The following is a 15361-nucleotide window of genomic DNA, read 5'->3' on the forward strand; positions in this document are numbered from 1 at the left end:
ACAAAAAAGTAAAAGAGAAATGGACATTAATTGCAGACCTGTTTTCCTATTCAAAAAACAAAGGTAACAGTAATATTGTTTCCACCAACTCTGAATCGTCAAGACCTTTTCACCAGGTCTGTCAATGAATGAGGAAACATGGAAGGAAAATTTTTGTAGACTATTGCAAAATAAACATTTTTTTCAAAGCATTGCTCTCAGTCCTCTGCAAGGAGTCCCTGCCAGTTGAGGGGGCGGGGGGGGGGGGGGGGAGGGGGGGTGGTCCGTGTCACTTGTCTGAATTTTATAAGGTCTCGTGTTGGTTCTTTGTCAATGTTCACGTTGCTGTGATTGTTGCTGTCGGAAATTTAAAGAAAGGATCTCATTTGTCGAAATTTCACTTTAAGTTTAGGCCGCTTGTCGGAATTTGCCCTAGCAGAGCCTCTGCAAGGGACAGGTACAAAACAGAGGTCTCAGGTCACAGGTGACATCTCGTTCACAGGTCCCTGTTTTACCAAAACAGAAACAAACATACGGCGTCCATTAAAGCTAACCTTAGGCCTAAAAACTCTTGTTTAGGGCTAATTAGGTTTAAGGTTAGCTTTAATGAATTTTTAGGTTTGTTTCTGTATTTGGTAAAACAGAGACCTGTGTATTGTACCTGCCACTCTGCAAGCAAGCAAATATATTATTGCATGGTGTTGAACAAGGCAACCCTGTTCCTATGTTGTGCACGCACAAATTGCCCCAGGCAGGGGCCTCCTGGGACCGATTTGGGCGTGGGGAATTGGTCCAAACATGTTCCTATCAGTTCCATATCCTCATCCTCAGAACGAGGTAACAATACCAACGTGGGTGAATTAATGAACAGAAATAAGGAAAGGTAACAAACGGCAAATGGGTATTTTGAGCAGGAGTCCACCAGGCATCAGGTCGGAATGGTGATACCAACGTATCCCAGCCTTTGTTCCACCACCCGATTCGCACAACCCCTATGGGTGATACCCGCTGAAAGTGCACCAAATTACGCGGGCATCACCCGCTATAGTACGTACTATAGTACAGGAAATATGATAATAATGGCGGCCTATCGAGCGAAGAGAAAATCGGAGAGTAAAGAATGAATGACATTTGCATTCTAATTCAAACACAGTGTATTACAGGATAACATAGGTAAATATAGACAGTCTATGTAGAATATGCACACATTCCAATGGGAAATTAATCTCCGACGAACAGTATATTTCCACAACATTTGAGTTGAAATACATTTACTAAGTTAGCTATCAGAATTAGCTTAAATAAACATATTTTAACATATTGGAGGGAAGGATTTCCTAAAATGTTTCACGGAGCCCAGCTTGCAGCGTTTTTAGCTCACAGTTTCAGGTCAGAATTCGCTAATATATCAGGGTATTTAGCCCCAAGCCGAGTTACGACGAACAAATTTGTGCGAGAAATCGATAATTAAATTTCGCCAAATTATCATTCTTTTCAGTTCTATTACTAAGGAATGAGAATAAAATTGAAATCAGAGCGTTTTCAGCGGTTCTCTGTTGTATTTCGGATCGTAAAAGCACAGTTATTAGTGATAGCTGCGAGAGTCGCGTACTATAGTACGTTATTCACCGGGCAGTTATATGACGGGCAAATTTGTGGGAGAAATCGAAAATATAATTTGCCCAAATAGGCATTCTTTTAAGTTCCCTTACTGAAGAATGAGCATAAAATTGAAATCAGAGCGTTTTTAGCGGTTTTCTGGCGTATTTCGGATCGCAAATGCACTTTTATTGCATCGCTATGGCTGGAGTCGCGTACTATAGTACGTTATTCACCAGGCAGTTATATGACGGGCAAATTTGTGGGAGAAATCGAAAATATAATTTGCCCAAATTGGCATTCTTTTAAGTTCCCTTACTGAACAATGAGCATAAAATTGAAATCAGAGCGTTTTTAGCGGTTTTCTGGCGTATTTCAGATCGTAAAAGCACCTTTATTGGATCGCTATGGCTGGAGTCGCGTACTATAGTACGTTATTCACCGGGCAGTTATATGACGGGCAAATTTGTGGGAGAAATCGAAAATATAATTTGGTCAAATTGGCATTCTTTTAAGTTCCCTTACTGAGGAATGAGCATAAAATTGAAATCAGAATGTTTGTAGCGGTTTTCTGGCGTATTTCAGATCGTAAAAGCACCTTTATTGGATCGCTATGGCTGGAGTCGCGTACTATAGTACGTTATTCACTGGGCAGTTATATGACGGGCAAAATTGTGGGAGAAATCGAAAATATAATTTGGTCAAATTGGCATTCTTTTAAGTTCCCTTACTGAGGAATGAGCATAAAATTGAAATCAGAATGTTTGTAGCGGTTTTCTGGCGTATTTCAGATCGTAAAAGCACCTTTATTGGATCGCTATGGCTGGAGTCGCGTACTATAGTACGTTATTCACTGGGCAGTTATATGACGGGCAAAATTGTGGGAGAAATCGAAAATATAATTTGGTCAAATTGGCATTCTTTTAAGTTCCCTTACTGAGGAATGAGCATAAAATTGAAATCAGAATGTTTGTAGCGGTTTTCTGGCGTATTTCAGATCGTAAAAGCACATTTATTGGATCGCTATGGCTGGAGTCGCGTACTATAGTGCGTTATTCACCGGGCAGTTATATGACGGGCAAAATTGTGGGAGAAATCGAAAATATAATTTGCCCAAATTGGCATTCTTTTAAGTTCCCTTACTGAAGAATGAGCATAAAATTGAAATCCGAGCGTTTTTAGCGGTTTTCTGGAGTATTTTGGATCGTAAATGCACATTTATTGGATCGCTATGGCTGGAGTCGCGTACTATAGTACGTTATTCACCGGGCAGTTATATGACGGGCAAATTTGTGGGAGAAATCGAAAATATAATTTGGTCAAATTGGCATTCTTTTAAGTTCCCTTACTGAAGAATGAGCATAAAATTGAAATCAGAGCGTTTTTAGCGGTTTTCTGGCGTATTTCGGATCGTAAATGCACTTTTATTGGATCGCTATGGCTGGAGTCGCGTACTATAGTACGTTATTCACCGGGCAGTTATATGACGGGCAAATTTGTGGGAGAAATCGAAAATATAATTTGGTCAAATTGACATTCTTTTAAGTTCCCTTACTGAAGAATGAGCATAAAATTGAAATCTGAGCGTTTTTAGCGGTTTTCTGGAGTATTTCGGATCGCAAATGCACTTTTATTGGATCGCTATGGCTGGAGTCGCGTACTATAGTACGTTATTCACCGGGCAGTTATATGACGGACAAATTTGTGGGAGAAATCGAAAAGATAATTTGGTCAAATTGGCATTCTTTTAAGTTCCCTTACTGAAGAATGCGCATAAAATTGAAATCCGAGCGTTTTTAGCGGTTTTCTGGAGTATTTTGGATCGTAAATGCACTTTTATTGGATCGCTATGGCTGGAGTCGCGTACTTTTGTACGTTATTCACCGGGCAGTTATATGACGGGCAAATTTGTGGGAGAAATCGAAAATATAATTTGGTCAAATTGGCATTCTTTTAAGTTTTCTCACTGAAGAATGAGCATAAAATTGAAATCAGAGCGTTTTTAGTGGTTTTCTGGCGTATTTCGGATCGAGGCTCGAGATCGAGGTACAAGGAAGTTTTACGCTGGAAGGACAGAGATCCTTTGCAGACGACTTTAAAGAAAACGGGGTATTGTACGTTGTAGAGTAGCCTGTCGCTACGATCATCTGAGATTCAACCTTTGTTTTAAGATCGATCTTTTCATATTTTTTTGACAAGTCCAGCAAAGACTCCTTGTCGGGTCATGGTGGAGGAGTTGGAAAAATCCATTTTTTTTTTTGACAAGTCTAATAGTTACTTACTTGTCATGCATGGAAGATGCGATGAGGGAGTGGAGTCCGCATCAAAGATGCGGGAGACGAGTCCGCATGAAAGATGTGGAAAAGAGTGCCCCGTTTCCGCATCAAAGATGCGGGAGTCGAGTCCGCATCTTGGATGGCCCCTCCTCCGCCCTTCACCCAGGGGCAGGGGAGGGGCCTTTTTTTCTTGCAAGTCTCCGTCGGTGAGGACCGAGGCGAACCCCCCGACCCGGACAGATAGATGCAGAATGAGCAGGCGCATCTGCTGGTGCTATCGGTCTGCCTCCGTGCTGGCCAGGCCCGAGTGGTCTTTGGGCCATGACTCCCCCCGGTTTTGAGCTGGCACGACCTAACCCCCAGAAGTAGTTGCAGAATCGCACGGCGCATCTGCCGGTGGTATCGGTCAGTCTCCAGCAAGCCCAGGGAAGGCCCTACATAAGAGAGGAAAAGTGGTTTTTGCGCCATAACTCCCCCCAGTTTTGAGATGGGCCCCGTAAGCCCGTGAAGTTGTTGCAGAATCGGATGGCGCATCTGCTGGTGGTATTGGTTAGTCTCTAGCACGCCCAGGGAAGGCTCTGCTCTATAAGTGAAAAAAGTGGTTTTGGGGCCATAACTCCCCCCGGTTTTGACCGTTTCTCCCCATTTTCCGTCAGCTTCACCTCCTAGGCCAAGCGCAGGTGTGTGCCAAATTTCAGCTTCGTAGCTCTTATCCGACCCTCAAAATTGGTCACCACTGCTCTGGTCCACTTCTGAAGAGCCTCAAGCCCTGTTTAGGTGTAAAACTACTACTGGATCTTCACGGCCAGATCGCGTCCAAAACGTATCTCCAGTTCTATTGTAGATATCCCGTCGTGCCATACCTCGTTGGAATCGTCTCGATGAGATCTATCACGTGACAGAGTTTGGGTGTCCTGTGTCACCTTGGTTTCCCTGTGGACGGTTTTTTGTCGATAACATTCCTACGTTTTATTCCCTTGGGACCGCACTGCCCATGCGCCTAGTTTCGACCCGGGGCGAATCGACCCACGGACGCCAGAGGCCCGACAAGACCCCCATTTCCACACCAAAGTGGCCCCCCGGACTCGACTCGGTGCCCATCGGACGCGCCCCCCCGACACCTCTCTGGCGCTGCACTCGGATTGGCCCAATTCCAAATCCCAGTGGACTTGTTCCCAAAAAACCTGTTTTGGGTTTTTTTGGCCATAACTCTGCCCGGTTTTGAGCTGGGTTCCCCTAACCCCCAGAAGTCGTTGCATAATCGAATGCCGCATCCGGTGATACCCTTGGTTTTGTTCTAGCACGCCCAGGGAAGGCTCTCCATAAGGGAGTTTAACAGGTTTCTTGAGGATATCTGCCCCCGGTTTTGAGCTGGGCCCCCCTAACCCCCAGAAGTCGTTGCAGAATCGGATGGCGCATCCCATGATACCATTGGTTACTCTCTAGCACGCCCAGGGAAGGCCCTGCATAAGAGAGAAAAGCATGTTTTTTGAGGATATCTCCCCCCAGTTTTGAGCTGGACCCTCCTAACCCCCAGAAGTTGTTGCAGAATTGGATGGCACATCCTGTGCTACTATTGGTTACTCTCTAGCACCTCAGGGAAAGGCCCTGCATAAATGAAAAAAACAGGTTTTTCGAGGATATCTCCCCCCGGTTTTGACTATGGGCCCCCTAACCCCGAAAAGGTGTTGCAGAACTTGATTGCGCATCTGATGATACCATTGGTTTCTCTCTAGCACGCCCAGGGAAGGCCCTGCATAAGTGAGAAAAACAGGTTTCTGGGCGATCTCCCCCCAGTTTTGACTATGGGTCCCCTAACCCCCAAAAGGTGTTGCAAAACTTGATTGCGCATCTGGTGATGCCATTGGTTAGTCTCTAGCACGCCCAGGGAAGGCCCTGCATAAGTGAGAAAGATATGTTTTTTGGCCATAATTCCCCCTGGTTTTGAGTATGGTCCCCTAACCCCCAAAAGGTGTTGCAGAATCAGATTGCGGTTCCCGTGATACCACTGGTTACTCTATAGCACCTCAGGGGAAGGCTCCACCCTCTGAGAAGAAAACGGAGCGCATATTAGAATTCTAAAACCGACAGCTGTTGTGGGTAGGCCTGAAAAGGTATTAAGTATACTTGTGGGTGGTAATTTTTAACCAATCTCTACAAACACTGACTACAATTATGTGAAATATACAAGTGCTGGTGGACAAACAAAAGAAGTTAATCAGAGGTCTGCTGTTTGACTTTGCAAATTTATTATTTATTTACTAAATACAATTACACACATGATTAAAATAAAATGAATAAAATACAGAGATGAACAGTGATATCTGAGTAATTAGGTCAGTATGTACAGAATACAGAGATTCCTTATTAAAAGTACAGTGCCTAAAAGGAAATATATATGTATATATATATGCAAAAAACAAAAAACAAAAAAATACTATTAGTCAAGAATAACAATAATTATCATCTAAAAAGGGGGCATCTAAAGTCAAATCATATCAACTCCAAATAATCAAAGAACTATAAAAATCTCTCCTTATTTGAATTGAAGTTATTAATATAAACTCATTTACTTTCCTACAAAACAATGGTAAGTGCTGACCTGTCCTAATAGCTAGCAAAAATAGGGCTCGCAGTGGTAGAATTGTACTGAAACTACCATGAGAGTTTTTTTTTTTCTTTTGTGAGTTGCAGTGATGCATCACATGCACAAACAGGTTTATGGATAAATAATGATCAATAAAGTTTTCTATTATCATGTAACTGTAGGATACATTCAAGAATAATATATGTATATAATTATATGCATAAACAACTATGAAGTTACATTGTCCTATCATAGTGATTTATTTGGGTAATTTGCCCTCAAATTACAGAATACACCAATGCAACCTCATACAATTAACTTACATAAAGAAAATAATTATTACTTTTGCATGGTTTTCTGAAATTCCAAAATTTGTAAAATTATTTGTAATGTTATTAAGACACTTCCATATCGGAAAGAAAGCTTCTTTTTTTACCCTTACAACTTTGTACAACATTTTGCAGCTATTCATTAAGTGGTAAGGTGTGACATCATTAATTTGCCCAATATTCTGTATTAGCATATACTAAAACTGCCACGTCCACTGTGGCTTGTTAATTAGTATATAACACGAAACTGAATAGTTATCTCCACTTGCGCTGATTGCCTAACTTGGAGGTGATAAGCCAAGTGTTTTAAATGAAAGCATAAAATAATGGTAAAGAAATTTAAATTAGCCCAAATACTTAAGGGTATATTTTGTATGACATAATGATAGTTTTCTTATTGCATGATACACATCTCAGTTTATAATAATGTCAGCAGTTTTCATTTATAAATTATCGTTACAAAATATTAAACTTCAACACCATCAAAGCAAGCACTTTGATCAGATAGGTTTCCTGGTCATGCCTGCATTGATTTCTTGAAAAGCTACACCACGTAAATTTAAGAACATCTTAAGAACATTTTCAGCGTCACAACGCAAAAATTTATAAGAACGTTCAGCCTCAGCTCTAAAATTAGACGTTCTTTCTTTAATTTTGTACTCATATTTTTTCTGGTTGGTTTAATGCATCACACAATGATTATCATGCTCCTGTTTGTTTTCTTGTACTCCAATAATTGGAGTTGAATACATTTGCCCAATGTTCTGTATTAGCATATATTAAAACAGTGGATAGCATTGAAGGCATGCTCTGATTGGTTACTCAAACAAAGAATAGGTTTTGCTATTCATCTCTGAGCAACTGGCCCAGGATTTGCCCCCAAAAAGATTGTTATTGTTGCAGGAATAAATTATAATAAATTATTAGTTAAAATAATCTTTTCGTGTTATATTATCTCACTGTTTTAGTATAAAGTAATTTAACAACTATTCACCGGTAGAGTTCGTGGTTAGTGGTTGATATTTAGCAGCAAGGTAATATCCACCACTAGCCACCTCTGATTCGGCTTGTTAATTAGTATATATACCACAAAAGTGAATAGTGCTCTCCACAAGCGCTGATTGCCTAACTCAGAGGTGACTAGCCAAGTCCTATTTAACCCTGAGTAGCTGAAGTGAAAACAAATGGATTCTGGCACGCAAGATTTAAAATTTCCAACCACATAATTTACAAAAACAATGGAGTTTTTTGGTACACTTTTTGTTCAGCTGGTGTGGTTATCACTACAACAATTATTCACCTCAGTGTCAGTGAATAATTATTGTTAATTATTTGACAATTATTCGCCTCAGGCTCAGTGATTATCGGTATAAATACACAGGTGATTATTTCAAAAAAGAGAAAAAAAAACATTTCAATGTGAAATCATCTTCATTTACAGTGGCAAAACGACTACTGGCAGCGATTTTGTCCGTCGAGGTGATTATCGGCTGATAATCCGAGATAGCGAGCCAATGAGAGCGCACGATTTTGTATAATCACCTGTGTATTTATACTAAGGTATAATAATTATTGACCTCAATATTACTGCAAGAATGACGTACATGTAGATGGTGCCATCAGTCAATCAATCTGGATCAAAAGGAACAATGCATACCGATATTATCGTGAACCATATAAAGCCTTGATAAAAGTTATGAGTACCACTTTTGACAAGAAAATATGTTAACTTTACTATGCGTCGACATGACGCAAGATTCGCAAAATAGCATTGTAGTCGGATGTCGATGGAGTTTATTCTCGTTATTCACACACACCGCGTGGTTGTGTGTGCTCTCTGCTCTTGCATAATGTGCTAACCTATTTATATATACATATGCGAAATGTAGTATACAATAGGTGCTAATTAGGTGCCGCTATGTTACATGCATAATGTGCCAACCTACTTACATATGCGTATGCGAAATGTAATATACAATAGGTGCTAATTTGGTGCCGCTATGTCACATCCCCTTCTCTTAAAACTATATTAATAAAATGGAAAACAAACAAAACACAATATCTTCATTCGGGCCAATATATCTTGTACATATATTGAAAACGAATAAAACTGGTAACAATATAGGGATTTTCTGTCTAGTGTTTATGTATCATACTAATTTCAACTATTAAAGCAAGCGTCAGAGATTAAGTCTTTCCGGTGCCCGGATTTCACGTCCCGCGCGGGATTTTCTTGGTCCTTTCTCGGCTTCTCCTGTTACACTAGAGCATTGTGGGTTGGAGCTTGAGGGCTGTATAGTCAACTTGCCACTTGATGGGTCATTTGCTGAATTGCCTGCCGCGGTGGATTCTCGTAGAATGGCGCTTGAATATTGTGCAGTCATGCTTCTTTGGGACACGGAGTCCGAAGAATTGTTTGCCGAATTGTTGGAAGCATTATTCGGTCTAAGATGGATTCTATTCCTTCGCAATTGGGCACCAGTTCCAGTTTCTATGAGATATGAGCGGGGTGTCTCTCCCCGATCTATGACCCTAGCAGGATTCCATGTCTTTCTCACAGGGTCTTGTACATAGATAGCTTGGTCTCTGTGTAATTCAGGGAGCTCCTTGGTGTGTCTGTTGTAATAGTGGCATTGATTGTCTTGTCTCGCTTTGAGCCAATTTCTAACTTCCTCTTGGTTCTTTGATGGCTGGATCTTACCAGGAAGTGTGGATTTAAATACTCGGCCATTCAGTAATTCAGCTGGTGACGGTATATTGGAACTCAGGGGCGTTGTTCGTAGAGCCAGCAGGGCTAGATCTATGTCTTCTTTAGTCTCTCTGCATTTCAGGATCGTCTTCTTAACCGTTTGGACTTGACGTTCAACGAACCCATGGCCACGTGGGTAATGTGGAGATGACGTCACAATTTCAAACCCGTACTGGCTTGCCAGTTGATGGAACTCGCCGGATGTAAACTGAGTGCCGTTGTCGCATTGAAGAGATTCTGGGATTCCATTTTCTGCGAATAGCATTTTCATTTCATTAACAACAGCCCCGGATGTAAGGTTTTGAAGTTTCTTGACAAATGGGAACTTGGAATAATAGTCGACAACTATGAGGAACCACGACTGTTGAGCGTAGAAAAGGTCTGCGCTCAGTGTTTTCCACGGTCTTGAAGGGATCTCTGTTGGTATCATTGGCTCCTTTTGCTGGGAATTGTGGTACTTCTGGCAGACACAACATGAGTTTACAAGGTTTTCAATTTCTTTGTATATGCCTGGCCAGTAAACACAGGATTTGGCTCGTAGCTTGCATTTTTCCATACCAAAGTGCCCTCCGTGGATTTGCTGCAAGATGTTGCCTCTCAAGGGTTCAGGTACTATAACACGGCTTCCAAGAAGTATCAGCCCATCTTCTACTGATATGTCATCTCGTAGGGGCCAGTATGGTTTTAGCGCCGAAGTGATTTTCTTCCCACTGTCAGGCCAACCTTGCATAACTTTGTGGGCTAGAAGCTGCAGGGTTTCATCTTTCGCAGTTTCCTTTTTGAACTCTTCCATTTTTACTGGGGTGATTCTGATTAGATGGTGAACTTTCACATTCATGTCCGACACTTCAAATTCATCCAACGGCGAAAGGCGTGACAGGGCGTCAGCTGTAACCATTTCTCTTCCTGGAAGATATTTAATGACGCAGTCGTAAGGTTGTAACCGCAACAGCATTCTTTGAAGGCGTGGAGGTGCTTGCATCAGGTTCTTTTTATGGATATGTTCCAGGGGACGATGGTCTGTTTTAACCACGAACGATCTTCCATAGAGATACGAATGGAATTTTTCGCAGCCGTATACCACTGCCAATAGTTCCCGTTCGATATTAGCATATCTGGTCTCCGCAGGGGTAAGTACTTTCGATGCAAAGGCTATTGGCTTGTCGTTTTGGAAAAGAGCTGCGCCCAAGCCCTTAATTGATGCATCAACATGGAGGACAACTGGTTCCTTTCTGTCATAGTAAGCCAAGGTCGTTGTGGTACATATCAATGCCTTCACCTTCTCAAAGGCTTTCGAATGTGATGGATTCCATGTGAAATCAACGTTCTCCTTTAAGAGGTTTCTTAAGGGGGCAGTGTGGTCAGCTAAATTGGGGATGAATGAGCTCATGTAGGTTGCCATCCCCAAAAAGGTGTGAAGCTCCTTCTTGTCTTTAGGCGGTTCTAAACTTTCTATGGCTCTGACTTTATCTGGGCTGGGTTTGACACCGTCTGGTGTGTAGAGCATACCAAAGAAATTGCACTCCTTCGTTTTGATAACGCACTTCTCGTCATTGAGCTTGATGCCGGCCTGTCTGGTACGTTCCATGGTTTCATGTAGGTGTAAGTCATGCTCTTTATCGTTCTTTCCATAGACTGTGACGTCATCTGCAATACCAATGGCTCCCAGGCAATCACGATACGTCTCATCAATCTTGAACTGGAAAATATCTTGACTCATTCGTAGGCCAAACGGCATTCTGAGGAAACGATACCGACCAAATGGTGTATTGAATGTTGTCAGGTACGAGGACTCGTCATCTAGTTTGACATTCCAATAGCCATTGCGAGCGTCGAGCTTACTAAAAAGCTTTGCTCCTGATAATTTGGGTGTGATTTCCTCTAGAGTGGGTATGGGATGATGTTCTCTTTTGATCGCCTTATTCAGGTCTTTGGGATCGAGGCATAACCGAAGTCGCCGGTTTTGTTTTGGTCTAATGACCAGGGAGTTGACCCAATCCGTAGGTTGGGTTACTTTCGCAATGATATCTTGGCTTTCCATCTCGCGTAATTCGGCTTGTAATTTGTCTTTCAACTCTATAGGTACTTTGCGGGGTGCATGGACCACCGGTGATACTTCAGGATCCAGTGTGATGTGGTATGTGTAGTCATCAAAACATCCAACTGTACCATTGAAACATTCTGGGTACATATCCATCAGCTCTTGTTTACTTGTGATTGATGGCCGCTCTTCTAGTGGTATATGACTTCCAATGTAACTCGAGTTTTTCTTGCAAGTACCCGGATTTTGAGCTGGAGAATTGAAGCTGCTATTTGGATCAGCCTGGTTTAATTGATTTGTTCCTAGCGTACAGTGGAGGGAGACTAGTTTTAGTGCAATGCACGCTTTTAGACCGAGGATAGCTGGCCCTGAAGTATCCGTGACGTAGAAAATGCAGTTAATCTTCTTCTCTTTGTACTTGCACAAGATGTTTATAGTGCCAAGCTGCTTAATTACAGAGCCACCGTATGCTGAGAGGACGGCTTCATTCTTTTCCAGTACTTCTGGTTTGAGGTTTCCTTCGTCATCAAACTTCTCTGGGGCGATTATGCGAAGTAGCCTGATAGGCAAAACATTGCTCTGTGCACCTGTGTCCACCTTGCACTGGAGATTAATTTTCCGCTTCTTTTCAGGCTGGGTTATTTCCAGTGTTGCAAAGACTTCATCGCGTGTGTCATGTGTCATCGAATGTTGCGTGTCTTCTATGGTGTTAACCTCGATTGTACTAATTGTGAGAATTTCATCATTGTCTTCATCGCCCCTGTCTTCAATCGTGTGAATAGATTTTTTGAAAACCGGCTTTCTTCCTTGGATAAATTGTTTCCGTTTACTGGATCGGCAGACAGATTGCCAATGATTAGCTTTGCCGCATTTTCGACATAGTGTACCGTAGGCTGGACATTTGTTCCTCGGGTGTTGTTTTCCGCAGTTGTTACAGGATTCCCTTTCTTGTTCCTTATGAATGGCATCTACACTTCTATCCTCTTGATGGCTTTCGCTACTTCCTGCCAATGTCTTCATATGTTTACTTGTCGCCTCGTGGCTTCTTGCAATCTCGATAGCGCCTGCAAGGGTCAATGATTTGTCTCGGCCTATGAGGGACTTCTGGACATCGGGGTTTTTTGACCCCCAAATAAGCTGATCTAGAACTCTGTCTTCGACTTCGGTGCTGTCGCGAAATTGACATTTTGCTGCTAGGTTTTTTAATCTTGAGATAAAATCATCCACTGGCTCGCTTTGTTCTTGTCGCATTCCTTGTAGTGTGTATCTGTGAATTCGATGACTCGTCTTCGGCTCCAATTGATTCTCGAACCGTTCGAAAATAATGGCTGGTTTTTTTTCTCTCTTCCTCCTTCGTGAATGTCCAACTGTTGTAAATATCCAGACCTTTTTCACCCGACCAGGTACATAGCGGCACCTAATTAGCACCTATTGTATACTACATTTCGCATACGCATATGTAAGTAGGTTGGCACATTATGCATGTAACATAGCGGCACCTAATTAGCACCTATTGTATACTACATTTCGCATATGTATATATAAATAGGTTAGCACATTATGCAAGAGCAGAGAGCACACACAACCACGCGGTGTGTGTGAATAACGAGAATAAACTCCATCGACATCCGACCAGAGTAAAATATAGCTCACTTTTTCTTCGTCATCGGCGTCTTTGAGAACGCTTGAGAACATAAGCTGACATTTTTGTTTGAATCTTGCGAATGCAATTATCGGATCAGGAGCGTCCCAGTTCATCTGTGGCGACGCAAAAGACGTTGCTGTTGCCATAATTCGCTTCTGCTGGCCTCTTTCGATTTGATTCTAGCGATTACTCTTGTAAAATGCTGCCACCATGTAGTCGGATGTCGATGGAGTTTATTCTCGTTATTCACACACACCGCGTGGTTGTGTGTGCTCTCTGCTCTTGCATAATGTGCTAACCTATTTATATATACATATGCGAAATGTAGTATACAATAGGTGCTAATTAGGTGCCGCTATGTTACATGCATAATGTGCCAACCTACTTACATATGCGTATGCGAAATGTAATATACAATAGGTGCTAATTTGGTGCCGCTATGTCACAAGCATTTTCCCTGAAGTTGATCGGTTTCACAAAAATGACACCCATTGCTTGGACAAAACGAACCCTCGTTCCAGCTCGAACGTTGGCATAACTTCAACTCCTTGCAGCCTCTGCATCTTCAGAATGTTCACTTGTAACTATGTGAGCATCTCTACGACCCTTGTGTTCATTTTCATCGAATTCATCGATCGTTGTTTGGCTGCAGCAAATCTCTCTTGCTTGAAGAAGTGTTCTCATCGTGATGATGCCTCACTTGAACCTCTTTTTTAATTAAATCGTTTTACGGTTTATTACGCCTGCAACAAAATTAACTTCGTACTATAATAATTTACAAGGCAGTAGACAGAGTTGAGTTAAAAGGCCGAGATCGACTGTCTCAGCACGAAAGAAAATATTAGAGCAAAGCTAAACACTTACCGTCCATTAGCTCAGCTTTAGAAATAAGAAAACAAAAATTCCCCTTGCACCATTCGACGATGGATTTCGGAGGAATTGCAGGCAGTTGATATATTAAAAGCGAATAATGAGGAAATCGTGCTATCAAGCCGAAATAGTACGTACTGTGTACATACTGTAGTGCGCACCATACAATACTAAGCACTATAAGCAGCGTACTATAGTACGTACTTCAACGGGTGATGCCCGGTAATTTGTGTATCATTTTGACGGGTGATGCCCGGCACTCTCCGTGCGAATCGGGTGGTTCCACAACCCACCACTGACGGATTGCGATCGAAGGTGATCAGCGGCTTTCACCATTTTCAAAGAAGCATTCGTATATGTTACCAAGATGGCGGCAGATTTCAAGTGAGCGTAGCTCAAATTGGACAATTATGTCCTTGAAAAACATTTTTGATTTTGTTCTCAATGTTTAATCTTTTTCTTTATTAAATCAGGACTGCACAGCCTCTTGAATATTACAGGAAATTTTTGGTACGATGATCAATCAGTTCTACTAAGTTTTTCTTCAAGTGAATTAAATTCATTAAATTCTCGTCATGTACATGTGTATAGGAGGAGAATATCAGACCAGACGGCCGTGATCTCTTGGAATTTAGGAAGACCATCCTAAATGTTGGTAAGATAAACAGTCAAATCCAGCTAAATATATGCAAGATTTTTTTGCCTTGTTTTCTCAAGGTTGCATCTATTTTAACTTGCTTAGGTTCGATATCAACAGCTGAAGGATCGGCTTTGGTGAAACTTGGAAATACAACTGTTGTTTGTGGAGTGAAGGCGGTTAGTTATCACATTTTGTTACATCAATTTATTCTTCTTCTTTATTATAATACTTTGTCAAAGGAAATGTTTGACATTATTTGCTGCCTGGACGATATTTAGCCTTGGGACAATTATCCTCATGAGAAAACACTTCAGTCACTGCAGATTAAGACAGCTTCCTCTCCTGAACAATCATACATTATTTTTGTTAAAAGCGTCTTCTCCAATCTATCGGAGTCAAGATAAATATCAAGTCTTTGTCTATAGCAAAAAGACAGCTAGATTGGGCCATTCCTCTGGCCCCACTCCAATTTAGGGGCTTGGAAATCCAGGGGGAGGGGGGTACATAGGGGTAATTTCTGATGGGGTAACCCAGTCAGTTTCTTTGATGTTTTCCCCTTTCTCTGAGGGGGGAGGGAATTTGTCACCATTTTGATCATCCTTATCCTAAAGTGCACTGTGCAGCGGTAGCTCAGTTGGTTGAGCAT

General features: G+C 41.7%; 1 protein-coding gene across 2 annotated transcripts in view; it reads left to right on the plus strand.

Annotated features, from left to right (window-relative positions):
• Positions 1 to 824: 824 nt before the first annotated feature.
• Positions 825 to 15361, plus strand: part of LOC138016445 (exosome complex component RRP43-like) — a 26064-nt gene continuing 11527 nt past the window's right edge. For both annotated transcript variants that reach the window (XM_068863584.1, XM_068863583.1), the window contains exons 1-5: positions 825 to 945; positions 14355 to 14459; positions 14549 to 14585; positions 14667 to 14730; positions 14818 to 14891. In XM_068863584.1, the coding sequence (XP_068719685.1) occupies positions 14443 to 14459; positions 14549 to 14585; positions 14667 to 14730; positions 14818 to 14891 (192 nt within the window). In that variant the 5' untranslated portion in view covers positions 825 to 945; positions 14355 to 14442. The remainder of the gene's footprint in view (positions 946 to 14354; positions 14460 to 14548; positions 14586 to 14666; positions 14731 to 14817; positions 14892 to 15361) is intronic.

This window comes from Montipora capricornis, chromosome 9, assembly GCF_036669925.1.
Source record: "Montipora capricornis isolate CH-2021 chromosome 9, ASM3666992v2, whole genome shotgun sequence".
NCBI lineage: Eukaryota > Metazoa > Cnidaria > Anthozoa > Scleractinia > Acroporidae > Montipora > Montipora capricornis.